The sequence below is a fragment of the Camelus dromedarius genome, chromosome 30, assembly GCF_036321535.1.
Source record: "Camelus dromedarius isolate mCamDro1 chromosome 30, mCamDro1.pat, whole genome shotgun sequence".
NCBI classification, from domain to species: domain Eukaryota; kingdom Metazoa; phylum Chordata; class Mammalia; order Artiodactyla; family Camelidae; genus Camelus; species Camelus dromedarius.
Window position 1 is genome coordinate 20,759,624 of NC_087465.1, and position 27,527 is coordinate 20,787,150.

General features: G+C 36.5%; 1 protein-coding gene across 3 annotated transcripts in view; it reads left to right on the top strand.

The window, feature by feature from the left end:
- RALYL (RALY RNA binding protein like) overlaps positions 1 to 27,527 on the top strand; it is a 298,333-nt gene that overhangs the window by 215,553 nt on the left and 55,253 nt on the right. For all 3 annotated transcript variants that reach the window (XM_064480903.1, XM_064480904.1, XM_010979376.3), the window contains exons 3-5: positions 1,905 to 1,937; positions 13,044 to 13,091; positions 22,104 to 22,267. In XM_064480903.1, coding sequence (XP_064336973.1) covers positions 1,905 to 1,937; positions 13,044 to 13,091; positions 22,104 to 22,267 — 245 coding nt within the window. The remainder of the gene's footprint in view (positions 1 to 1,904; positions 1,938 to 13,043; positions 13,092 to 22,103; positions 22,268 to 27,527) is intronic.

Here is a 27,527-nt window from a genome sequence, read left to right on the forward strand (position 1 = left end):
GAAGCACACAGCACTGAGAGGCAAGGGGTCCCGGGGAGGCAGTGAGAAAACAGGAACTAGGAAGCTGGAGGCTAGCACGCCACACCAGCACATCACACACGCGAACTAAAATCTGATAGATGTTAGGCTGAATTATTTGCAAGTGTGGGGAGAAGGGACCCTATTAATACCCACATGTTAGCTATTTATTAAAAGCTTTAGATGGAAAATAAGGGAGAAGTGATAGCATCATGCCATTGATGGTCCAAATAAGTAAACAGTCTTCTGCTTCACATTATATAGAATCCACCCCATTTCTTCAAAGTAATTTCTTCTGACCACTTGGGACTAGTCACGTCTTATAAAGCAAGTATCTCCAAACATATTTCATTATTTATCTTCAACTTGTTTTTCCTCTTAGTTCTGTTTATTTATCCATAAGCATATGGGAAAAATGAACACTCAACATGGTAAATAATTTACGTGGAGGTGTGTATAATATTGGAATCAGGAAAGGGAAAGTTTACAGAAACAGCCACCGCCAACCCTTAGCGCTGACTCTTGGTTTTCTCTGCCTCTTCCCTATCTGCTGCTGTTAGGAGGGGTTGCTAGGGTGCCTGCTCCCGAAAAGAGTCCCTTCCTGGGACTGTTCACCCAAAGCAGCAGGGCAGGTGGCAGGGAGACATACCAGCTCTGCCTGTAAGTGGACCCAGGCATATGTAGAAGAGGCCATTTTTTATATATACAGAATGGAATAGAGACCAAAAAATAGGATGATTGCCTTCCTTGTTTAGACTCATAGACAAGTAAAGTTTTTTGGCTTAATTCTAAGTTAGTCCCTTCTGTTGTCCATGTCAAAATGTAATCAGCTGGCACTCTGTAAATGCTTGTTGCAGAATTAAATTTCTTGCCATTTTCCTACAACTGTTTATATAACAATGAAATAGTTTAGGACATGAAAACTTCTGAAAATTTTGAAATGCTTAGGATTTAGATTAAAATGTCCTCAATATTGGCCAACATTTAACCCATAATCATAGCTTTAAAAACTCACATGAAAATAAAGTGACTGATACACACCCATCAGCCGGCCTCCTTAATTATTAATTAGGAAAGATTTAGAAGTGGATCCTTTCCTGATTTGTTTACCTTTTGCAAAAGAGAGCTAGTTCATTTATGAAATTAAAAGCGACTTGCTCAAGGGTAGGGCGGTGGGGTATAGCTCAGTGATAGGGCACATGCAAACCCCAGTACCTCCATTAAAAAAAAAATTAAAATTAAAAAAAAATAAAGTGACTTCCTCAAGATGCTGCAACTAGCCAGAGGCTTCAGGATTACAATTCGCCTTTAATGTGCTACGAGGTACAAAGAACACCTGGTTCTTAGGAGACACAGAGGAGGCAGGAGAGTCCTTATCTGTGACCTCACTCCCCCGACCAAGTCGTGCCGCTGCCAGTAAGTGTCCACGAATGGTGAGCTGCTTCTCTCTTCATTACAAAATACTTACTGGAAATAAATTATTCAGCCAATATTTAACCAAAGACATTATAAGTTGCTTCACTACAACAACCATAAATTGATATATTAAAATTTCTACAGATTACTGTAAAGAGAGAAAATAAGTAAGCATAGAAAAAATGCAAATCAGTATTAGACTAACAATATTATCTCAGTGTATCACTTAAATACTCCCATTTCCTTTCCACGTCTCTCTTCATCTTAATTCGCCTCCGCATTAATCCAGCCAGAATTTGAATTAGTCCAGATTAGGTCTTAATATATGGTTTACAGCTTTTTACTGGTGCTCAATTGTGCATTTTCATCCAAACAAGTATAATATTTCTGTCAGATTCATGTAAAAGCAGTTTTTAAGTACACAGCAAATTGTTATATTAAAATATATTTTTCGTATTTTTTTTTCATAGACTGGAGTCAAAGGAGCCTTTCCTGTCTGTTGGGTGAGTATTCGCCTAAATTTTTAAAATCTCAATTCTCTAATAGATTTCTAATTCAGATTAACAAGGTCTTGTGAGTACTTCCAGTCATTCAACCCCATATTCAAAGTCATAACCTATCATTGGTACATCGTTTTCTCAGCAATAAGGCCGTCTACATTTAAAAGACAGCTAAGGCGGAGGGTATAGCTCAAGTAGTAGGGTGCATGCTTAGCATGCACGAGGTCCTGGATTCAATCCCCAGTACCTCCTCTAAAAATAAATAAACCTAATTACCTCCCCAACACTGCCAAAATAAGATAATTAAATAATACAATAATAAATTAAAAATATTAAAAAAAAAAAAGACAACTACAATGCTCCCTAGGCTGTTTTGTGATCTCAGAAGTTTAACTAATGACTGTGTAGGAGATCCTGCATCCTCTATAAAAGCCAAAAAGATATGCAGTGATTATCTCATCACGATAAAGGTAAGCTCCGATTGGTTATAAAAATTCCTCTGGACCACAGCCCCATCATCCTTAGTCTGCCCATTCATTTTTGACTGTTTCCTTTCAATCTGCTCTATTCAGTGTTTCTTCCCCCTTTTCCTCTAAATCTGTCTCCAAAATCTTTATCTATGGTTTTCCCTTTCTTTCATTTCCCTTTTATTTGCCTGCTACTCACCCTGACTGCTTCTCTGAGCACAGGCTGAGGAGCCCTGGGGCAGATTCATGCTTGTGCTCTCTGATTGTATCATTCGAGCCAAGGTACCTGTTTAGTCAAAATATGCTGTCAACAAGAATACACATGTACTATTTTTAGGCATTTAGCTAATGCAGAATCAGCAGAGATGTTTTTATTGATCTATCACATGACCTATTGACTAATATTAAAATGTCTTATTAAGGGACCCTTGCATGGTCAGCATTATGATTGATGTTATAAAGTATCAAAAAGCATCGGAAGGTGTGCTGTCTAGTTTAGAGGAAATCATGCTGTCTTTGATGGGAAAATAAAATCCCATATAGGGAGTCACTTACACTCATGCTTAAGGGGCAGAAGCATGGGATGGAGTTAGATTTTTAAATGATCACATCAATTTTTGTACTCTGTTCACAGCCATTGAATATTTCTGTCACTCACTGAACAGCCTGGTTCCCTCTGCCCTTCTACTCAAAAGCATTTCACAAGGCCATTTGAATCACAAGAATCACAATAAATGTTAGGGGTGCTGGGAGAGAAAAATGGAGTGATTTATTGGAGGACTTCATGAAAAATGAAAGGTCAAGTTGATTGGGTCCCCCAAAATTGTTAGAGCATCCTTCTTTTCTTCATTCATCATCAGCTCCTATTGTTAAAAAAATTTTAAGCCTGAAGTAATCTCTTTTGTTGAATGCATGTGTCCTGCCCTCAAGTCCAGACAGCTGAGATAGCTTCTCTTCATGCCTCACTTAGCGTAGTTTCTGCACACATTTCCTGCTCTCCCGGCTACTCTGAGATGGAATCCATTTTTTATCGTATACCTCTGTTTCACAAGGGCAGACCTGAAGTCGTCTTTGCTTTAAACTTGCTAGGAGTTTAGAACTCAGTATTAGAGCAGTGAGAAAAAGTTTTCCAAAAAGAATGATGCATCACTCAGCAAATACGACTCAAAATGGGAACACTGGCATGGCAGTAAGAAAATACTGCTTTCCTTAGATATGTCTTAAAGTGGGGTGATACAAGTGGCCCAAAGACTTCTGCTGTCTGGATATTTTAATTTATTGATAAAAATCTCCATTCAGTAAGAGTATAGGATGATAGTGGGCCTAATGGGCATATATGAGCCTACCAGGCAACAGACAGTCTACTGTAAAAATCATACTTCAGATTGTGACTTTAATTCAGTCACTTGCCAGAGGGAATAAAGTCATGACATACTGTCTACGGTATCAGTGGACATCAATATAAAAGGTTGAGTTTTTCTAGAACCCTGCACCCCTTACTTACATTAATTTTAATTCTATGGTCAATAGAAAATTACATTACTGAATAAATCAGTACTAAATATTGCAGACTTCACTCCATTGCCTGGCAGTGTCTTAAAGCACTTGTTAACATATATGCACTTCCAGAAGTTGCTTTCCCCCTCAGGCTCTGACACTTACAAGATGATTTCATTAGTTTAGTTAGTTACTTAAACTCCCAAGTTTCCGGTCCCTACTTGGTGGAATGGAGAGCAAAAAAGAAAATGTAGATCAAGCATTTAGCACTATTCTTGGCACAGAGGAGCTGCTCACAAGTGTTAGCAGTTAGTGTGGTTGTGGGAGGTGTACTTATACAGAATACTCTGAAAAATTAATCAGAGAGTCTGAAATAGTTCAGAGAAAAAAATACCACTTTTACAAGCTACGCTTTGACTTACATGTGGAAATCAAAAGAAATTTTTATAATAGAAAAAAATGAAAATTGTGAACGGAATAAAGATGAGGACAGATATTCTGTTTTGCATGTGAATGATCAACACTAATTCTCCTTTAAGTTTTTTAAATGGAAAGAAATATTGATACATTTTTACGTGCGTCTCTTCTTAAAGTAAATTAGGGAACAGAATTCCTCCTTTGATAAATGTGCTACCGTAATTATGAAATAAAAGTTTTAAATGTCACAGACATAAATACAAACTAAATAGGCCAGTGGAAAAATCTTTCAAAGTTATAACACAAGGAAATATTTGCTTGTTAAAGGTTAGGAGATTGTTAAAAGATTAAGGAATTGTGAAAGGAAGTTAAGTGAAATCTCAGATCTCAGACCTTCAGCCCTGCGTTGATGTAAGAGAAACTTTCTTTCATATACACCAGTAAATGATTAGTAAAATAATATCATTAGGAAAAATTAAACCTAAACTTTAGCCTCGAGTGAGGCATGAAGGCTCATCCCAGAGTCTGATTCTGTTCATCCAGGTAGGTCGAGAGATACAGTGTTTCCAAGGCTATCTAGATAATCCTGGTACCAGCCAGGCCTGGACCCATTGTCTACATCGTGCTTGGAGCCTCCCTCATCCTTCCTGTAAGAACATAGACAGGTTGTTCTTGTAGACATTTACAGTCTGTAGAATCGCCTCAGAAGGTCTTTGAAATACAGGCTCTTGTGGTCTCCCCCTGTCTTGGATGCATATGGTGGAGGTGGACACGCTGATCTCAGAGTGCAGCCATCTGAGACCAGGATAGATGAAGGAGACCAGAAGGCGTGCCATAGAGGTCACCATGGTGCACACGGAGCACACTGCCTGTGCTCAGGTGCATAAAACTCATTCTGATGTTGTCCTAAACCTAAGGCTCTGATTATATTAAATTAGTAAATAGTGGTTTCATATCTACTAAATATTGGATTATATGTTAAGAAAATGTTTTATATTTAAAATTATAAATTTATAACACAAATGTTTTATTTACAAGTAATATATATTACATATATAAATTTATTAAAATACATAATCTAAAATACTTTTTTATTACAAATACAATACATTTAAATAGTAGATTTAAAAATTCATGTTCTTTCCTATCTCACTCACCTAACAGTAAAAAATATCACTTAATCAACTTTGTTTTTTAGCAGGGAGTTTAGGCTTGAATGTTAAATGAATACTAAACGGCCAATATTCTACTCATCCTCAAAGCGCTATATTTTAGAGCAATTTAGAAAATTCCTCTGGCAAATGTTTTTCTTATATGTGGCATCAGATGGATTCTGATTTGGGAAATAAGCTGAGAGAGAACAGACATCAACTTTGCATTTGGAAAAGTGAACAAGAACCAAGAGATGGTCTCAATTAAAATTCTAAGACAATAAATCTGAGTTTAAAACTAGTCTTGCCTTGAAAAAGCTTTTTACAGCTTTTTATTGAAAAATAGAGCTGAGGAGAAAAAGGAGGCTCCTGTTCATTTGACATTTGAGATTCATGATTCAGAAGGACATGCCGAGACATTGCACGAGTTCCCTTCAAGTTCAAGTGACTGTCGACACTCTGCAGACACTGAGCCACTTTAAGAGTGGGCCCAAGGCACTAAATGAAATTTTCCATGTAAATTATTTCTTCTTATCTCTTTAGCATGAAGTTAACCTTTTGCAAAGACTTTTTATGTGAATCCGTTGTTATTTTGGAATTGACACGTTAATTCATACCAATTTTTCAGTTGATGAATTTTTGTATGACTAGCTTTAACATGAGGAGGATTATTTACCGCATGGGTAAATTTTTTTTCAGACTTTTTCCAGTGTATTAGAATAATTTAAATAACTCAGAAGAGTTTACAGTTGTTATCGACATAGCTCAGAATATATTGTTTCTCAGGCTTGGATGAGAGGCATTCAAAAACACACCGAGGATGCAAATACCAAAATGATTCTATTTCTCTAAGTGGAGGCACTGGCTCTGTGAGGGGCCCAGCCACTCCTGGAGTTCCTGCACCCCCTGAGAGATACCAGATCTATCCTATTAAGTCCAAACAAGAGGGACCTAACACTGCCGGGGCAGCAAAGCTCACCATGCAATTAAAAATATTCCTCACATAATTGCTAACAGCTATATTTTGTTAAATAATTTTCCTTGGAGATCATTTCCCCCTTTTCTTTCTAGACCTGGAACTGAACTTGGATCTTCAGTATATTTCTGCTGTCGTTATAAAGATGTCCTTTAAACTTTGACACTCTTAGTAGTCAAAGACTTACCCAAGTTTACTTTTGTCCAGGTTTTGTTTGAGACCTTGTATTTACTAACAGATACTACACATTATTTATTATACCATTAGCTACCTGTTTTAAGAGACTAAATTCTGCAATCTGATTTCCTTGGTTTGAGACCCATCCTGACATTTTCTCCCAAGGTGCCTTGGGCAATTCGTTTTATTCCTCTGAGCCTTCATTTTCTCCCTTGAGGTGGTAACTAACCCTTAAGGCTGTTGTAAATGAGAAAACATTGCAAAGTGCTCAGAACAGTATCTGACACACAGTACACAAGAAATAAATATCAGTTGCTATCAACAGTCTGCAACAACTAAGTGATAAATCTTTCCCAAAAGAGTGAGTTCCTCTGAATTACAGAAATTCCAACTAATTAAGTCCAAAAGCCTGAATATTCTAGAAGAGCGGTAACAGAACTGAATTCTTGGAAAAGAAATTCAGAAGAGAATGAAATCAGCAGAGCAGTAAAGAACTGCTTTCCTCGGGAGACCTTTGAGGAAGATAGACAAGAAAAAAATAAAAATAGCACAAAGACAGGAAGACAGTTTGGGAATGTGCTTAGATTTGTATTAAAAAGCACAATATTCAAAACCTTAATAATAGCATAAAACCAAGAAAGTAATACCAGTTTAGGGACAGTTGTAACAGAGCATCAAAAAGTAAAAACAGAATTATATGACTGCTGTAAATCGACTGGTGTTTACCGATCATTTAGGAATTAAGAGGTTGTCTTAATCTAGGAATTGGGACGTTGAAGAAATTGGCCAGACGGCCAGGAATATTTTCAAGACAGAAAAACAGGACCTGAGTTGATCCTCAAGGTGAGGTAGGAATTCAGTAGAGCAGTATCAAGAGGAGCCTTCCTGGAAGGCAGCATTGGGCGAGCAGCAGCAGAGAGGAGACCGCGCCAGACACATCAGACCCCCAGCCTCACAAGCTTGAAGGCCCATGAAGAGACCGGAGACAGATCAGATGAGCAAGTTAAAGCCGTAGCTGAATGCTGAGAAATTGCTCTAACTCAGGGAACTGCCCTTACACTCTGTGGATTCGGGACAGTTACTGGATGGTTATATGTGGACTTGCGCCTCTGCTTTGCTTTTCACTGAAGAGTGATGTTCTCCAAAATGAGGTCACAGTAGAGCCACGTAGAAAGCTGTTGCAGTAGAGCAGCATGACGTGAAAAGACTCAGGACTTGAGCAGGGTGGAATCCCCTCCACCTGTTGGAAAGGCTATTATCAAGGAAACAAATGATAACAAGTGTTGGTGAGGATGTGGAAAAAAAGGGAACCCTTGTACACTGTTGGTGGGAATGTAAATTAGTGCAGCCACATACTATGGAAAACAGTATGGAAGTTCCTCAAAATTAAAAATAGAACTACTATACGATCTAGCAATCCCAATTCTGGGCACATATGCAAAGGAAATAAAATCAGTATCTCCGAGAGGTACCTGTACTCCTATGTTCACTGCAGCATTATTCACAATAGCCAAGATGTGGAAACAACCAAAGTGTCCGCTAACAGATGAATGGATAAAGAAAATGTGATAATATGATAGATAGATACATACACACACATACACGCACATACACAATGGAGTATTATTCAGTCTTTAAAAAGAAGGAAATCCTGGCATTTTTGACACTGTGGATAAACTTGGGGAGGACGTTATGCTAAGTGAAATAAGCCAGACACAGACAAATGCCTCATGATCTCATGTATATGTGGAAGCTAAAATAGCCCAACTCAGAAACAGAGAATAGAATTGGTTGCCAGGGAGGAGGGGGAAATGGGGCAACAAAGTTTCATTTAGCAGGATGATGAAGTTCTGGGGAATTTACAGTTTCAGCATGGCAACTACAGTCAACAATACTGTATTGTATACCTGAAATTTGCTTAAAAAAATAAAAGTAGATCTTAAGTGTTCTCATCAAAAAAAAAAGTATGTGAAGTGATGGATATGTTAAATTAGCTTGATGGAATCCATTTCCTAATGTGTATATATATCAAAACATCATGTTGTACACCTTACGTGTAGACAACTTTCCTTTGTCAAAAAAAAAAAAAAAATAAGATCCCTAAAAGAAAAAAAAAGAATGGAAAGGAAATGCCTGATGATGAAATATTTTGTTTAGTAATATCAGCATCAGTGAGTGACAGTGATGTCTTAGAGTTTTCTCAACTGAATTTGCTGGGATCACGGTGACAGAATGACAAGATAAAATCCAGGTGTATAAACAAAGGAGACGTTAACAAGACACTGCCCCTAAGCTTGAAATATGCCCACCTGACATGGTCAGTTCAATGCCTATCTTTTGATGGTGTGGTTTCAATTTTCTCTAGGTCTCCAGGGAAAAAGGGAAAATGGGATAAAGCCAATTTTCCTCTTCTAAAAATCTATTTTTTTTTAGTTTTTTTCAGACTCAGTGCTATGCTAGCACAAAATTAATGATTCCTTTAGCACTAGCACTGGTTTTGTTTTTTCCCAAGGTCCTCCAGGCTACTTCTCTGGAGAGTACACACAGTTGCCACAGCGCTATTTTTGTCATCCAAAGCAGTTGCGCTTTCAAGCCTGATGCTACAACTGTAATTTTAATTTATCAACCTGCCACTCAGTGGAATGCTGTAAAAACATTTGAAAGCTTTAACCCATCGTTTATTTCTGCACTTGTCAATGACACTCTTCTGTACTTGTCAAAATCATTTAAACTGCACTCTGAGGGCATGCACAAATACTGCCGATAAACTGGGTGATCAATCACGTATGTATGTATTTTGACAGTGGTGCCTTGAACGCATGGGTTCCAAGACACATTTTTTTTTCTGAAGCAAGAATGCAGTCAATCTTCAATAATAAAATACGGTTGCATCATCAAAGAGCCTTCCTCCATTCTTAACAATTTAAAAATGTCTTGGGGAACAGAGGGGCTGATTGCAACTGAAATGGCTTTTATTTCTTCAGTGAAATGTTCTCCTCAGGGAAAAGGGAGTAATTGCAGATTATAGCAGGCAGGAATGTAGTGTTAGTCGGAGGGAAGAAAATACATAGGATCATTAAATAGATTTATTTAAGTTCTGCTTATAAAGAAAGCAGTGGTGCAGGACTTTATAGCTCATGATATTTCAAGAGAGTGTTATCAGCACTTCCCCTACTGTCAAATTCGTTCGTGTAATAAAGTGTCACATTAAGCCAAATGTCACAGCTCATATCAGTTTCACTTTGAGAATTGGTATCATTATATATCACGGACAGCCTCTCCCCAAAGTCTGGATGAGATCTTTGACCGTAATAAATTAAGGCATTTAAAATTAGTCTATCATTTGATATCAATATATGTAAAAGTAAAAAGCACCTATTTAGTCATTAAATCCATTCAACTCAATAAGAAATCTGATCTCATACAGGCTATATGTCTGTTTAAGATAAAATGTTAAAATTGTAACTTTAATAATATTGGCTAAATAATCTAACTGTATCTTCTAAACTCCTGGCCATAGCAATCTTCACCATTTAATTTTAATTTTATTTTATTTTTAATATACTTTTATTGACATGCAGTCAGTTTACAATGTCGTGTCAATTTCTGGTGTACAGCACAATGCTTCAGTCACACAGGAACATACAGCCATCCGTTCTCATGCTCTCCTTCACCACAGGTCACTACAAGATATTGAATATGGTTTAAAAAGGCAAGTCTAATGAGACTTTAAAATCTGTGGAGGATTGAGGATCACTTCCTAGCACACAGTTCTAACTTAGCCAAACTAATTGGTGGATATCACAAACCTGTATATGAGAAAATAAATAACTGAACTTAGCATACATAAAACCCTACGCATGAGAAGAACTAATCTTAAGTGATATTATGGAATCAAATCTAAAAGAATCAGGCTTTGACAGGTATATTAACTTACACAACTGCCACTGTTTCCTTATTGTTTTAAAGAAAAACCAGCACTATTCTTGAGGAACACATTGGGAAGGGTAGGCATATATATAATCTGACTGATGAAAGATATACTTATCGAAAATGTGTATGAATATAATAGAAACGGTGGCTCAGATAACTTAGATGTCATATGTAGAAACACTGCATGAAGAGAGTGCTATTGATTCAATTTGAAATGAGATCTTAGCCTCATACTTTTAAAAATCTGTCCCGAAAACAATTGCTCCCTAGAAATAAGTAAGCAAAATAAATAAAGCGCTTTGCTTTCATCCATCCAAAATCAATCCACTTCAAAGGAATGAAAACTAGTTAAGCATCTTTGAAAAGAATAAGTTCTTTCTCTCTTTTTTAACTTCTTAAGTATACTTCAAGTTGAATCATATTTGATCATCTAAGTAATTTCCTGGCAGTCAGCACTCTTCTTAGAGGATTCAAGGTATTGATGAGCCTTTATTTTCTGTTGTTCATTGAATCATTACAGATCCTCATACAGAGAAAACAGATATTATAACTCTTTTAATACTGGAAAACTGAAACACAGAGACGTGATGTAATCGCCACAAAGACACACAGCGTATTGGTAGTCATTTTGGAATGGAGTCCAACGTGGGGCTTTTGCTTAAAGAGCTGCCGATTTCATGCATATTAACATTTCATGCTCTCTTCTGAATTTCATATTCATTTGAATCATGAACACCTAAATAAGAGCTTTAATTATTCAGGAAAATAATTATGTACATAAAAAATTATTTATTGCTTTTAGAGGCATTGTGAATTCCAGATTTGCATTATGAAAATGTTGGCAAAAGTTTTAAAGCCTCACTTCCCAATTAAATTCTGTTCATCCAGCCAAGAATGACTGATCTTTATTTCATCAACCTCAAAATGTGAACTTTTCAGCACCTTTAATGACATTTTCAAAGTACAGAATGCTTTTTGATTCAAAAGATTTCCTACTTAACTCTGCAGAACAAATCAGTTCTCACAGCATTATCAATAGGGGCCAAATGTTAACAAAAAGCAGGCGTCACTTATGCTTTGAGAGTTTAGCAGGAAAAAAATACATTGAGTAGCTACATTTTGGCATGCTAGCTAAGGTATGTATTAAAATGAAACACCAACTCCCAAATGTTTTATGTTTTTAGAAATTTTATTATTTCTTTTATGAACTTATTACTAGCTTACATTCAAACTCACCATTTAGAACCTGCAGGCCACGTTCAACTTCAAAACAACGCAACAGTGCCTGTGGTTTGACTCAACGGTGGGCAACCCTCGGCGGTAGCTTCCTTTTAGCTTTCATGTAAAGCATATGAAAGATGAAGCACTTGACGAGGCATTTCTCTCAGATATTGGCTAAATTTTCATGTCATGTGGGTGGTATTTTAGGGAAGTCTATGTGATGGCCCCACTGGATACTAAAAATCTTGAAAGCCTTTTAAAAAGTGATGCTCTCTGGAGAAGTTATTTTTTAAATGTGTTCCTTAATCACACACCCTTGATCATCCGCATGAATCTCATAGGCCCATGGCAGGCTACGAACTCCGAGCTCCTGTGTAAGACCATCAAATCACAGATGAGGGGCCTGGCCAATAAATCAGAGCACTCAGTGCTAATTTTCTTCAGTCCCTGGGTTTTGGTTTGAAGCTCTTGAGAAAGAATTTGATAGCATCTCTGCCCTTTTGTACAGTGAACAGCTGTTCAATTTCATTAAGTGCATCAATTCATTATGTGAAGGGCACTGTAAGCGTGTGTGCAAAATACTATGTGATAATCGTGTCAGCTGCTGCTCTAAGCCAACCTCGTGGGAAGAGAGTTTCCTATTGGTCTGATTGAATCCTGAGCTTTCCTTCCATATGACAAAGATCAGGCTGCCAAATCATCATTGCTGGAGAATTTAGTAAAATATTTAGACATTTATTTTTGACAATGACAGGTGAAAGGTGGTGCCAAATTGCTAAGACTTAAATATCTAATCTGTTGAAAATGTTCCACAATTCACAGTATTTTTTAGAACACTGTTAATTGCTTAAATCTTACGGAATGGGTCATTAAACATTTTTATTTATATTATTTCTATACTATTTGCTTATTTTTTAGTTAGCCTCATTACACATACCTTAGGAAGAAGGTATAACTATGTTATGTCTTACCTGGGAAAAAATAAGTCTTACAAGTATTACAGAAATTTATTTTGCTATCTGCTCTCATCTTCCATTCCAGATGACTGAAACCATCATCAGTCTCTACACTGTCAAACATATAAGAAGAGTTTGACATGCCATGTTCAATTGGACATTATCTTGTAAACCCTTCGGAGGCAGAGTTACATGGAAAAATAAATATTTAAAAGTAACATAAATGTGTTGCTATTACAGTAGAAATGGATACCAAAGTTAATGTGATTAAAACAAATGTCAATGACTAATTAATTGTTTATTTCCCTCCCTAGTGGTTACGTCTTTGACTATGATTACTACAGAGATGACTTCTACAATCGGTATGTAAATTTTTCATCCTTGTTTCCTTTAGATTTATATTACCTTGTAACTGTTTTGCACATTTCATTCACAAATATTCTTGATTAATACATTTTAAATAATATTCTATAGTAAAAAAGAAATACCTAAGGCTAAATAAAATGTAAGATGGACAGATTTTCCTATTTTCATTGTACCTACTGAAGTATATCAGATCTTGTATTTTTCAGACTTTGGAGGTACTTAAAGCCAAAAATTTGGTTTCTAATATTTGTATGACATTCTAAAGATTTAATTAACCAATATGATTTTCCAGGTCTGTTGTTGACTTAGAATTCTTCAAGACTGAGAGATTTTTAGAAAACGACTCCAACCTTCTAAAACATGTCTGCTTTCATATGACACCTAGATTCAGTAAAAATTATGAACAGTACTTGCTTTGCTCAGTAATGTGGGACCGAAAACGGAAACCATGCAAAGCGATATGAATAAGCAGTGGGGGGAAATAGGATTTTCCCTGATCTTTAAAATTTTTTGTCAAAACATTAAAAACTTAAGAACTCTTATGTTATAAATACATATATTTACACATGTATACATATATGTAAATTCCCTATGCACACATACAGGAAAATACAGTGAAACTAATGGTTATTTAGTACACTGTAATTTAGAATTTTTGTACAGTAATATAAAAATACCAATAATTAGTGTGCTTTATTTCTTTGTAAAAAAGACTTATCAAAAGTTACTTTGAGTAGTACTTCTCATTTTATTATAGGAGCAAGCATCTCTTTTATCCTTGGTGGATTGTCATACTCCTAAAATTGGATCAGCTTTGACATTTTACCAATGTTGTAAACTACTTGAGATTTCTTCAATGTGTGTGTGTTTTTTTGGCCAGTGTCACTTCCTCTGGGACATCTTCATCTCTTTTCAGCGCATCACAAACAATTTCTTTGTTTATGTCAATATGTTTCATTTTATGACATTCCTCTGGTTCCATCTCCAGAGCCTCTGGATTGGAAGGATGTCTGTATCCCTGCAGTCAGCTATTTCTCCTATAATTCAATTTACATGTAATTTTAATTTTCTTTCCAGTGTCACTCTTCGATTCTTTCCTGCACCCCTTCCCTCTTTTGACTACCCATTCTTATAAAATGCCGCATGGATTTATCACTGCAAGACAAGGAGACAGCACAACTACACATTTGCTATTTGTGTGTGAACTAACAGATGCAGTGACAAATCACTGACAGACTTTGAAAGGGGTGATGTGATTGGTCTCTGCTCCTCCTGCGCATCTGCTGTTTACTTAGTGATTCGTGGACTGAAAACCTAGCAGCAAAGCTAGGACTTCATAAAATTACTCACAGTTAATGTATGTGGTAGCTGAAATTTGATTTGTGCTGTTGGGGACTGGTGTTATTTAAATAAGCATTAGTAATTGAAATTCATCATAGTAGAGATATGCAAAGCAAAGACTGACTGCACATAGATCATTGGACCACACCAAAAAAAATGAGGTAAATATCTTTTAAGCCTTTAAGTGTAAGTTCTATTCAAACAAAAAAATCCCAAAGCATAAAAATGCAAGCTTAGAAAAACAGAATAGACATTTTAAATAGGAAAGAAGCTTCATAATCCCTTGTAAAGGTCTGTTTCTCTTTGCTCCAGCCACACGGATCCTTTTTCAGCTCCACAAAAACAGCGTATTCCTTCTTGCCCCAGGACCTTCCTCTGTATTGCTCCTTCTCCCCCTACCTCCCTCCATCATCTAGTTACCTTACTTCACCCTTCAGATCTCAGCGTGAACACCTCTCTCAGACTAAATGAGGTTCCTCTGGTCCCCTCTCAGCACCCGGTACTGTTCCTTCACAGCACTGCTCCTAATTTTTATTGCTATATTTCTTTCTACAACGACGGTATTTGGTTTATGTCTGCCTTCCCTTCTCCACGAGGGCAGGAAAGATGCTCAGTTTTGCTTATTGTTGCATCCTCGGGCATTAACATTGTCTCAGACACAGAGGACACTCACTTCACGTTATTAATTCATCTCCTTAGATTTAGAGACTTTTTTTTTTAAAGTCACATAGTTAATTAGTGATGGAACTACCATCATAAACTAGGTATCCATTCATATTCAGTAACCTACTGTGTGGATATGCAAAACAGAAGGGGAGCAACACCAGTCGATGATGTTACATAAAAGGAAACAGCCTTATCTACACGGAAACTAGATCCACAACCATACCTTTATTACCACTATGTGCAAACTACTGGGTTAAGCAAGTGATTTCTCTAGTCATCCCTTTATGACCAAATCTGAATTGTTAAGGATAATTTGCTCAAATAATTTTTATAATTTGCATGTTATATTTTATTTTAAATATTAAATAGCTTATAATAAATTTTCCTAACAATGATGTGAAGATCTCATAGCATTAAAATAACCCCATTTACTATGAACAAAACATGACATTTAGATAGTCTTTAAAACATTTGAAAATTTTAGTTTTTGAAATTTTAAAAACATTTCCTGATATGCTTTTTTTCCAGGATGCAGAACACTGTCTTCACTGCTATGAGTAAAGTTTTCAATTAATATACATTATCTTTTAGTCTGTCAATATGAAACTATTTTTGCATTATAATTTCCTAAGTATTTTCTGTCATGTGACTTCCTTCCTCATTTAAAGAATTTCTACCTAAAATGGAGTGTGGTAGATGGTAGGAGACCCAAATTCTGGTAACTGCTTAGCTGCCACAGCTGTATCTGGTCCCAGAGGGGGAAACCATGGGGCTGGAAGCCCAGACCTGGACAGAGACAGTAACGGCTGGCTGGTCCCGGGCTCTCTGGGGGAGTGTGAAGAGATTGTTCTGCAAATACTGCAAAATTACTCAAACCAGATTCAGCTGCTCCTATTGGAATGAATTGCTGATGCCAGGGTGAAGTAAACAAGGCTGACAGGAACAGGAAGCCAAAACAAAAACAGGAAGCGAAACAGGAAGGACCAGGTCCTCTCTTCCTGTTCCAGCCCTGCAGTCTCCTTCTCAGGTCCTTGATTGGCTGAGCCGAGCAAGGAGCCAGCTGGCCCCCCCAGGAATATAGTTTGCAGAGTCCCAACCCCAGACATGACTAAAAGTGAGTCTGAAGCTGAGAGATAATATCTTAATAGCAGACACTCATTCACCTCCCATGGTTAGTCCTTTTCAACAGGTTTGAGGTCCTAATGTAATTAGAGATTTTCAACCCTTAAATTGTTTTAGCTTAGAAAACTTCTCTACACAGAGTTCCATCTTAATGTGAGTGTTTTGAGGCATTCATCCAGCAGTAACTTTTCCAAAAACTCATTTAGTGTCAATCCGTGGTTTCAGGGATCATGAAGAGTATCACTAAATAATAGACTTAAGTGGTTATTATAAACTTTTATCTTTTTAAATTACACGAAACATTGCCCAATAATTTACAGCATTCCATGGCATTTTCTTTTAAAAGGTCAAGTATGACTCTTAATGAAGAACATTACATGTTATTAAAAAGGAGCATAAATATTTATACTCTTCCCAGTAAAGCAAAAAGAGAAGTGTATCTGAAATTATATTGAATACCTTCAGGGAAAGTTTCCAGTATCCGAGATATTAATGGTTTTAATCCAGCCTTTTTTCAGTAGTGTTAGGAAAAGCCCTAAGCCTTCTATAACCTCCTGTGATGAGTAAACTTCTACTCACAGAGAAAAAGAAGTGCCAGAGATGCTTATATATGTAAAGCATACATATATACATAAAGCGTATATATAAAGTGCTTATATGTTTTATATATAATATTATATATTTTTTACATTTATATATTTACATAATATACTTATACATATAAAGTATATATAAAGTGCTTATATATATAAAGCATATATATATATATGAGATTCAAATGAGTATCGCTCAGTTCTGAATCCATTTTGACCTTGCATAAATTAACATAAAATAAGCTTCTTAATTAACATAAAAGAAGCTAGCAGAGTCACAGTTAGTGAAAAAAAACTCCAAGTCAAGTTGCACTTGTTTCAGGTCATTGATTGGAGAGCACAGTCGATTATTCATGAATATTGGAAAAACATATTAGCAAGAAGCAATGTTGGTTTCATTATGCAGATTTAAAATACCATCTGGTAGAACAGGATTCTACTTTAAACACTTGGAAACCATAGCATGGCATTGTTGACAGAGGGTGTGGTTTGGAGTCAGGAGATGAGTTTCAGGCCACGGTGTGCGTGTGTTGGCTGGTTAAAACTTGGGCAAGGCATCGCCTCTCTTTTTCGCAAGTTTCCTTCATGGACAAAATGGCTTAACAATATACACGTTACAGAATTACAAGAATTAATTGGAGAATTATTTGATGGATGTATAATCTCCCAATTGCTATTTGAATGCATTTAGTTTTTAATTACCCGAAGCTGGATACAAGATAGAGCAGATAGCAAAGTTGTGCAAAATATAAAGATTAGATTAAGGGGAAAATGTTGCCAAAAAGATCACTGAGGATTTCAATCAGCTTGCCTTCGAAAGCGTGTGCAAGAAGCATTTGTACAGGATCCAGGACAGGGGCTGCTTCACTGAAACTCTTGGGAAAGTTTAATGACAAAAAACAGAAATAAGAATTATTCATTTGCTTGTCTCAACTGAAGTGTGCCTTTAAAAATTACCTTCTGATTCGGTTGTAACCAAAAGCTTATTTGAAGTCAAGGTGGAAATTATAAACAGATTTTATGAATTTTAAGTAGTTCAGACAGTATAGAAAACAGACATACTAGGAGGCTTTAAGAATCATTCATGTGGATTTCAAATATATCCTTTCTTAAAAATGAATAGGTACCTCTGTGGGGTTTTATAGACCACGTTTATGTGAAGTCAAACATATTGAGGAGAAGGGTGCAAGGTTGAATGAGACACATGGATTCTTATTTATCTGTTAAAACGCCCGAATGAGAACATGGTCTTGAGTTGGTTGTCAGATCTGGGCTCTGAGCAGGCCACTTGTTTAGCCCCAAGTCCAGACCACATATTTTTGTTACCATTTAACCACATAGAGACTGTAAGTTTGGGTTCATAAGTAAGGAAAATGAAGAATTCTTTTTATGAGGGAAATTTAGAAGAAAACAAGCAATTACCAATTCTTAAATTGCTGTTTATATAAAGGAAAATTTAGTGTTCACTGACAAAATTACATGCAAATATTACATTTTCCGAATTTTTTTTCATGAATTTTAAAATCACATTAGTTGACAGTGAAACATAGGCTTCAGAATCAAAACCCAACAATAAGGTAATGATTTATTAGACTGTGGTGTTTCTACTGGAGAAAATGCACCAGAGCAATTAAAATAAACGTTAGGAAGGCCATTTAGCAAACTTCAGAAATGTTTTTAATGTAAATCAAAGAGAATTAGCTAGGATACATGACTGTACATATATTATGAATTCAATTATGTGAAAAATATGCATGCTTGTAGGAAGAAAGGATTAGAAAATGACAGTAATTGTTTTAGGGTGAGAGTTTGGGAGTTGTGTTTTTTCATGTATTTCTTTAAATGTTGCTTTATTATTGTTAAAGTTTAATAATAACAAGCTTTGAGTAAAAACAAGAATTCAAAATTATATTCATTTTATATGTCAATATGCCGTTAAATTGCCTGTATCCAAAAAGCAGCTATATTTAAAATAGTTTTAAAAGCTAAATATCTTTATTCTTCCTAGAGACAAGATGTGTCTGGTTTTTTAGCAAGTAAATTAATATTAAATTGTTTACCACTTTTTAGCTTTTGCTTGGTAATGAAATTACATGTCTCAGACATTTAATTATAAAGCAAACAGAATTCCAAACAAGAAATGGGCACATGAAAAGTAGAAACCCTCAAATTTCCTCAATGGGTTGCTTTTATTAAAATCTGACTACATCTATTTTATTTACTGCTTGAGAGTAGGTCTTTTAGAATGTTTATTTTAAAATACACCTTGGGGAAGAGAGAATTAGGTGTCTGGCTTCATTATAAATCATTATCTATTTGACAAGTAAATATTACAGGAACACAGTATTCTGACTAACAGTATTAGGGGAAATGAAGAATCATCAAAGAGAAGGAAAGTAAATATAATTCTGAGAGTGGAAAGAACAAAAAAAAAACAAGAGGAAGGAAGACACTTTAAGCTTTTAACTGACCTTCAAGATTTGGATTCCATTTAATTCTGTCGAGTGGCAATCTTTGTTGGACCATTTTCTCTGAGTTGCTATAGATGGGGTTCTGATGAGAAAGCCAACGCTTGTGTCTCCATCACAGACTGCCTTTCACCTACTTCCCTCTGCATTTAAAGGAACCCCTACATCTCATCTTGCAATTCCCAAAAAACTGCCCCCCAAATTCCCATCCTCATCATGTATTTTTATGCTTTAGGGCAATACCCAGCCTTCACTGTATTTCTGGTAAGCTCAACTTTGCCCGATGAAAATTAACAAACACCCCAACTCTATTAAAATTAAAAATTCTGTTCTCATGTGAGGTGCCCATTTTAGCTTTGTTTGTGGATTACATATCACTTTTTAAAAGTTAAGTTCTGATGCTGCATATCTTCCCAGCAGGAGGGCAGAAAGAATTGGCAAAACCTTACGTAATTCCAGGTGAGAAAGGAGTCATCTTTCTTTGAAGCATCACATCAAAATATTCAGCGAACAAGGGCCACTCCCTACAGGGATTTATAACAAAGGACACAATACATACTGAGTTTGTTCCTAAAATATATATCCCATTCTAAAAGCTCTCGTTTTCTCAACATGGTATCTGGCCTGACCAACACTGGAAGTTTGTAATCTTTGGCTGGGGGAAGCAATAAAAATATTGATAAACATTTCAATTCCCTATAAAATACTATCGAATTGCATTGTTAATTGAAGTAGCAGTGAATTACGGTAGCTTTCCTTGGCCTGAATTTCCAGTGCAGCATTCTTACATTGCATATTTTTTCATAGCCCAAAGTATAGATTACCTTATTTAATGAACCTGCTAAATTGCTATTTTCAAGTCCTGCGGAGACGGTTCCTCCAAATAAGCCTGCCTTTCATCTCAAGGAGCAACTTCTTCCCTGGAAAAGCTCAGTCAGTTGCCCTATTTCTTTTCCCTCGATAGCTTTGGGTGTTGTATGTAGCTCATGAAATGCGCCTTCATATTGTGGTTCACTGACTTAAGGTGCTCTGTGAATTCAACTTATAAATAAGTAATGCGGACCTTGTTTTGTGATTGAGATGAGGGGCAGGCTTTGTTGACCCTTCTGATCTTCGAGGCCCTGGTGGTAAGGATGGGATTCATGACCCCTTGCAGCCTCACCCTCCCTATGCCGTTTGGAGTAAACTATAATGTGTTGACATCCACGACCTGTTCTTCACCGGCAGTTCCTCGGCTCTAATGGACTTTGTTATTCACAGAGGAAGGCACCTCTTTTGAACTCTGTCTCATCTCATTTCTTTTCCTTTCCAGACACCTCTTAGTATTTCCCCAGCATGTTTCCAAATCGTTTTTGGACACTTTACCTCTCTAACGGAGAAGACATTCCTAGACCAAGCTCTGCTTCAAGTGTGGTCTCTACGCAACTTTTCCCCCCATAGTGTCATAGTTTTAAATGTTTCTGAGTGAATATTTGGAAGCCAGTGTCTCTTAATTGTAATTATATTTCATATATTGTTTTCCCCCAAAAAAAGGATTATCACATTTTCACCTGTATGTGTAAATGAGATGGAATTTTAGGACATAACCTATTATAGAAGGCTTCAAATATTTTCTCTCTGTTCTAATTTTCTCATTTCTAGCTTCCATATTAGATTATTTTTATTGACTGTTTTAAAGCAGTTATGAAAATATAACCCATATAATCATGGCACAGTAAAATATGTAACAATCATCAATCTAAGTCACTGATGCTATTTTCTTTACAGTGGGTTATAACGAGAATAGATCTCTGGTTCACTGACGAATAGCTTTAAAAATAAATGAGTATATATATCATATTTTTCTCTGACCCTTTTATGCTGCTTGCATGTGCTAAGTCATACAAAAATGTGTCGTGTGTGTGCGCGGTATAATATGAAACTTTGAATCTATTAATTATATATTTATATAAATGAGTAAATAGTCTTACACTTTTATTCCTTTCATTGTTTAACGGAAATGTGTTGATTGTGGTGAACATCATTTTTCACAGAAGCTTTCAAAGGGTTTCATTGGCATTGTTTTTTGTTAGAGGAATTTTTAACAGCTAATGACAGATACCTCCAGTCTCAATTTGCACGTCTATCAAATGGTCAGAATAATAAAAAGTTATCCTGATAAATATTTCCCAACTAGTACTTTAGTCAGCAAAGTTTTCCGCTCATGCTAGTGCCCTTTCATTCAAACTCAGCCTCGTTTTTTTCTCTGCAGTCAGAAGAGCCTTTCATTACTCAGAGCTCTCAGAGACAGAGCTTGTCCCTCATAGCTGTTCTCTTTAAGTGAGTCCTACATCTAATTATTTTTTCCTTCTGAGCTGTTTTCTGATCACACAGTGGTTTTCTTTGCTTTGTTCCTGATTCTACGCGATCTTTTCTTGGTTTCAAATTAATGTGCCAAAAAGTGTCTGATGTGTATAAAGGAAGATTTCTAACAAGGGTAAATCTGTTCAATCAAGCAAAGAAACGTACTTGGGAGTGAAGGTCAGCGTAATTTCAACAAATGGCATGGTACTACTGGAGCAAAACTCTCTGTCCTTTCATATCTTAAAGATATGAAACCCTGTTGGAGGGTCGGATCCCAACGTCCAGCAAGCATAGATTTCACTAGCATCTTATTTCTTTAGTGAAAAAGGAATCTTTCTGAGTAAGAACAGCAACCATGACAAAAGCATTTATTGACCTTTTTTTTTTTTACAAGGCCATTCACTTAATCATTTCACACATTGCACAGAACACTTGGGCATAAACCAACTCTCAGTCGCATGTGTGTTTTGTGAAGGCTGTTTGATTACCACGGGCGTGTGCCTCCGCCTCCCCGCGCAGTAATTCCGCTGAAGCGCCCCCGAGTGGCCGTAACAACAACTCGCAGGGGGAAAGGAGTCTTTTCCATGAAAGGGGGATCGAGGTCCACAGTCAGCGGGTCTTCTTCATCGGGCTCGAAGTGTAAGTAATCTTCTTTATTTCGTTTCCCTTTAAAGACGGGTGTGGGTGCTTATCATAGCATGAGTGTCTATATTCAATGAGTTAATCAATAATTATGGAGTGCCTGCTATGTACAAGGTATTAGAGAAATACAAAATGGATAAGAAATGGCCTCTGCTTTCCCCCACACTACACTGCCCCGGGAGACACGGGCACAAACATGACTGGCAAAAACTCGGACCCGTTTTAAAACTATCTTATCAGAGCAAAAACCTTGACCTTGGCCCACCTAGCTTGTGACGTTAAAAGTCCTGAAATACAATGTGTTGCCTTTGGTGAAGGAAGAATTTCGCTTCAAAAGAGAGTGCGTATAGTATCTTTTCACGGAAATAGGATACAAAATTAGTGCATGTTTTGAATATTTGAGCATTGGGATAATTAAAATAATTATAGTAGATATATTAAAAGTGTAACTTTTCGTAATATTCTAACTAATGAGAGTTATGCATCTGAAAACATATGTAATGTCATAAAAATAAAATAATATTTATATAATTTCACATTAATTAGTAAAAAAGTAGAGATACAAACTTTCCAACTAAGCACATTGCTAAATTTTATGTAGGAAGATTCAGAAAAAACTCTAATTTGTTATTAGAATATTATTCCCAAGGAAAGGATACCAAAATTTCTTGCATTTCTTGAGATAACATTCTCGCAGAAAAGAGACAGACAATAGCAAACAAAGTAAAATCTGAGATGCCATAAAGTAGATCATCACTGTGTCATACACAGAGTAGAATAAAGCGAGAGAGAAGGCTGGGAGCAGAGTATTTCATAGGCTGGTATATGATTGCCTCTCTGACAAGGTGGCATTGAGCAGAGACCCCATGGAAGTTAAGGGAGCGCAAGATTGAACGTGAAGCCATAGGAGGCAGAGCATCTGGGCAGAGGGAACAGTGCAGAGATGTTACATTGTTAAGAGTCAAAGAACAGCAAGAAAACCAGAGCAGCAGAGCGAGGAAAGGGAAATATGAATGGAAATCAGGTCAGAGAGGTAGGAGGGTGAATTCCAGGGCAGCCTGTTAGGACATTGTAGGGATTTTGTAGTTACTCTGCATCCCAGTCTATTAAGACAAGTTAGGCAAATGCTGTTATTCCAACTTTATTGACGAATAAGCACAGAGAAGGTCACATGGTTAGTAATGGTGGCGTCAACACTAGACCCATGTTTCTTCATTTGCATCCCTAAAAGCAGTCTACTATAGAATATGACGTTGTACCTAGTACCATCAGAAATACTAAAAACGCTGTTGAAATACATGAGAACATGAAAAAAAAAACAGTTACCTGAAGCAGTGATGCTTCTGGTAACTAAGTTTGGTGCACTCAGAATTTGACTTAGCCAATTATATAACTAAAGTGACAAATTCATAGATTTATAGTTCCCTGTGTCCTTACTTATCTATTTATCTAATTATTCTGTGGACAGAAAAATATGAATTCCCTTTCTGAGTCTTAGGACTAAAAGAAAATGACTTTCTGCAGCAATCTTTAAACAGTCTTACTTGCTCTCAGACTATTATCAAAAGCAAACAAAGTTCTTGGATTTGGTTCTTGCTGTGAAAAATGTAACATTGAATTTCCTGCTGGCTTTACAGAAGACTTTGTTAGCATTAAGTTAATTTCAAATGGAAATATTTTAAGGATCTGTAGGTTTGCCCTGTAGTCACTTTTGAAACAATGTTTATCAATTATTGTACTATTTATATTAATTTATTATATCAATTATATCAATTTATTATATCAATTATATGTCATTATTGATGTTTTGGTAGGTCTACATTCTGTAAGAGTATTCTAAGCTTTCGCAGAACATTTAGCATCCCTGACCCTCAAACCTTAAATGCCTCAGTTTTTGTAACAACTGTACATACACGTACACATTTCTAAATCTTCCTTAAGGAGATGGTGCCACCTTGATTTAAAACCACTGGTTGGTGGCCACTCTTGGGCAAGTGCCATTTTGTACAACTCAGCCACTTGATTGCCAAATACCCCAGCGTTGCAGAGAAGAATAGTTTCCAGAGGTTATTTTGAAGAAAATACCTTAATATTCAAATGTTGATGTGTATATATCAATATTCATTATGTAATAGTACTTTTATAATCAACCTACTGTCCAGGAATAACAATAATTTTCAAATTCAAATCACACATGAAAAATTTGAGTGAAGTGGGAAATAGACTGTGTTAATATTGGCTTAAGTGAATGAACATTTACTGAGGTATATATTTTGCTCTTTTATTAATAGTTGTTTCCCAGTATTTAATGACTTGGCAAGTTCAGGAGGAAGAAATTAATGTTGTAGCTTGAACAGTTTGTCATTTCTTACCTTAGAATTTTTAATAGTACTGAATTCCACTGAGAAGAAAAACCATAGAAAGAAAAAATATAGTAACACTATAATTTGCCCAAGTTGAATACAGATAAGTGTTTAAAATGAATTGTTCTTTTAAAAAATTGGATTATCATTAGGTATTTCTTTCCCTTTTCAAATCAACTTGAACTAAAACTATAATCAACTTGTTCTTTCCCACATCGTGGAATCATAAGATACAGAAGATGGGACGTTGCTAAGAAGCCTTTACAAAAGAGAAGATGTGAAAACCTATGAGCTTTAGCTGAGTTTCTTAGTGGAAAAATCAGTGCCCTCTGAAAAACAAAAATATAAAATCAATTTCTTTAAATAATTAATCTAAATCCTAATGTCTAATCCTGGTAAGTCTTGATGCCTTTGGGGTCCCATCAGTGCACCTGCAGTGACAGGGTAGGTGACAGAACAAAGGTGAAATCTCGGAAGCACCTGATAGACAGTTAAAGACAGTGCGATTACACATAAATAGTCGTTGTTGAGAACTTATCCCCAACTCTAAGGAAGTGTTGTTGTGTTGGTTTTTCCTCCCCTAAAAAGCACAAGATTTTAATATAGAAATAAAGCATCAATCAGAGAAACAATGTTAATATCCAGAAAAGTATCACTAAACAGCCCCCAACATCCCGTTATCTTGGCCAAAATATGTGTTCTGCTTTTAGGTCTTAAGGAAGGAAATTACTGTTGGCCAGAGGGGTTAGGGAAAGCTTCATAGAGGATATTGAATTGAGTTTAGAAGGATAGGAGGATTTGGAAGGAGAACAAGAGAGACCCATTCTTTCCAGGAGACAGTACCTGGGTGGGGAGGAGCAGAAGCTTTCATGTCAGATTGGGCTGGAATTCGTGTTCCACAGCATAGGAACACTGTGGCCTTGAGAAATCCTTTAACCCTTATTGCTTCCACTTTCTATCTGTGCAATGGAAATAATAGTACTATGTATCCAATAGTCTGTCATGGGAATTAAGTTACTTACGCATATCAAGTTCTTGGGCAAGTCTTGTCAAATAATGCACTTTCAGTGAGGTTAAACGGTAGTAGTGGTGATAGTGATGTGGTTAAGAGTCTGCGATGTGAAATTGCTGGGTGTAATGGCTCTGCCAATCACTAGCTACGTATTTAGGGACAAGATACTTTGTTGTGCCTCAGTTTCCTCATCTATCAAATGGGAATGATAATCTTACCCCATCTATGGGATACACTCTATAAAGTTTTTGCAAGGATTCAATGAGTTAACACATGTAAAGCTTTCAGAGCAAGAGTCCCACTATGAATGTCTTAACAACAAAATCTTAATAACAAACCAGAATAGCAATAATAATAATAACAATAATGTTATTATTATCTGAAGCAAAGATCTATTGCCAGCAACGTCAGTTAAGAAACTGAGGGTATGAAAATTAAGCAAAACAAAAGATAAAGGTAGATAACAGGACAGTGAAAGCCTGTGGAGAATACTGAAGAGTTTGAATCATCCAGGGCTGAGCGGAAAGATTCTCAGCAAAGTGCTACCGGATCAAAATGATAGTTTAAGAAATTTATATGAGGGTTGTATTCATTTGCTAGGGCTGTCCTAACAAAGGACCACAAACGGATGGCTCAAAGAACAGGTGTCTGCTTCTTCACAGTTCTGGAAGCTGGAAGTTAGAGGTCAAGGTGTGGGTCATGTTGGTTCCCTCCCAGGGCCTTGCGGGAGGGGTCTGTGTCCCTTCTCTCCTCGGCTTGTCGATGACCATCTTCTCCCTGAGTCTTCACACCATCTTCCTTCTGTGTGTATGTGTCCAAATTTCCTCTTCTTAAAGGACCCCAGTCGTATTGAGTTAGGGCTTACTGGATCAAGTGACCTCATTTGAACTTGATTATCTCTTTAACTGTCAGAATCCAGTTTTATTCTGGAAGGTTTTCGGGCAGAACTTTAATATATAAGATTTGAAGAGCGGTACAGAATTCATCCCACAGCACAGGGTTATGTGCACGTAAAACCTAAACAGAATGTGGAGGTCTTGGCCTCTCCTTCAGCTCTTTTCATTTTAATGGCCAAATTCCTGCATATTTTTTTAGATAAGTAATTAATTGAAGAGAATGAGGTGCAGGCCTGTTCAGCTCATCCTGGTAAATGCACTGAGTTTCTCAGATACACATGGCTTCACTCTCTGGAGGCCACTGAGCACTTTGTATAAAGAGAATAATAAATCCCTGCTAAAACCACCACCGAATGCTTAAGACACACAGCAACTCCACCAAAACAATCACAATGTCTTTATAAGAAATAAAAACACTTGTGAGCATCTGTGCCTGGGTTTTTGTCTAGGCTTTAATGTGGCTCATGAATAGAACCAGATTTTAAAATATCGAAGGAAAAGAAGGCAAATGAGACGTTCAACAAAATCTTTATATCAACATAGCTTGTGAGCGCTGGAGATGGTTTTCTCGGTTCTACTGTAGAATTTATGTTTTACTTTGTGCTCCACTAGCAGTTCCAGAAAAGATCTAATCATTCCACTGTGGGATTATAAAAGCTGGTGAGCATTAAGCCCCGTCGATAAACCTTGACATTTCTCACTTCTGCTTCTTCCTCTTCTGCTCTTTTCCTCAATCTGGTCCTAATCAGCAGATCCTTGACCACTCTGTATTTTTATTTTTTTGCCCTGACTCCACTCCAGAGTATGTACTCAAGAAAAATTAAAACATACATTCCCACAAGCACTTGTATAGAGATGTTCAAAGCAGCATTACTTTTAGTTACAAGTTCAAATAACCTAAATGTCCATCAACTGATGAAATGATAACTAAAATGTGAATATTCCATAACCTGCAATAGTATTCATCAATAAAGTGAAATTAAGTA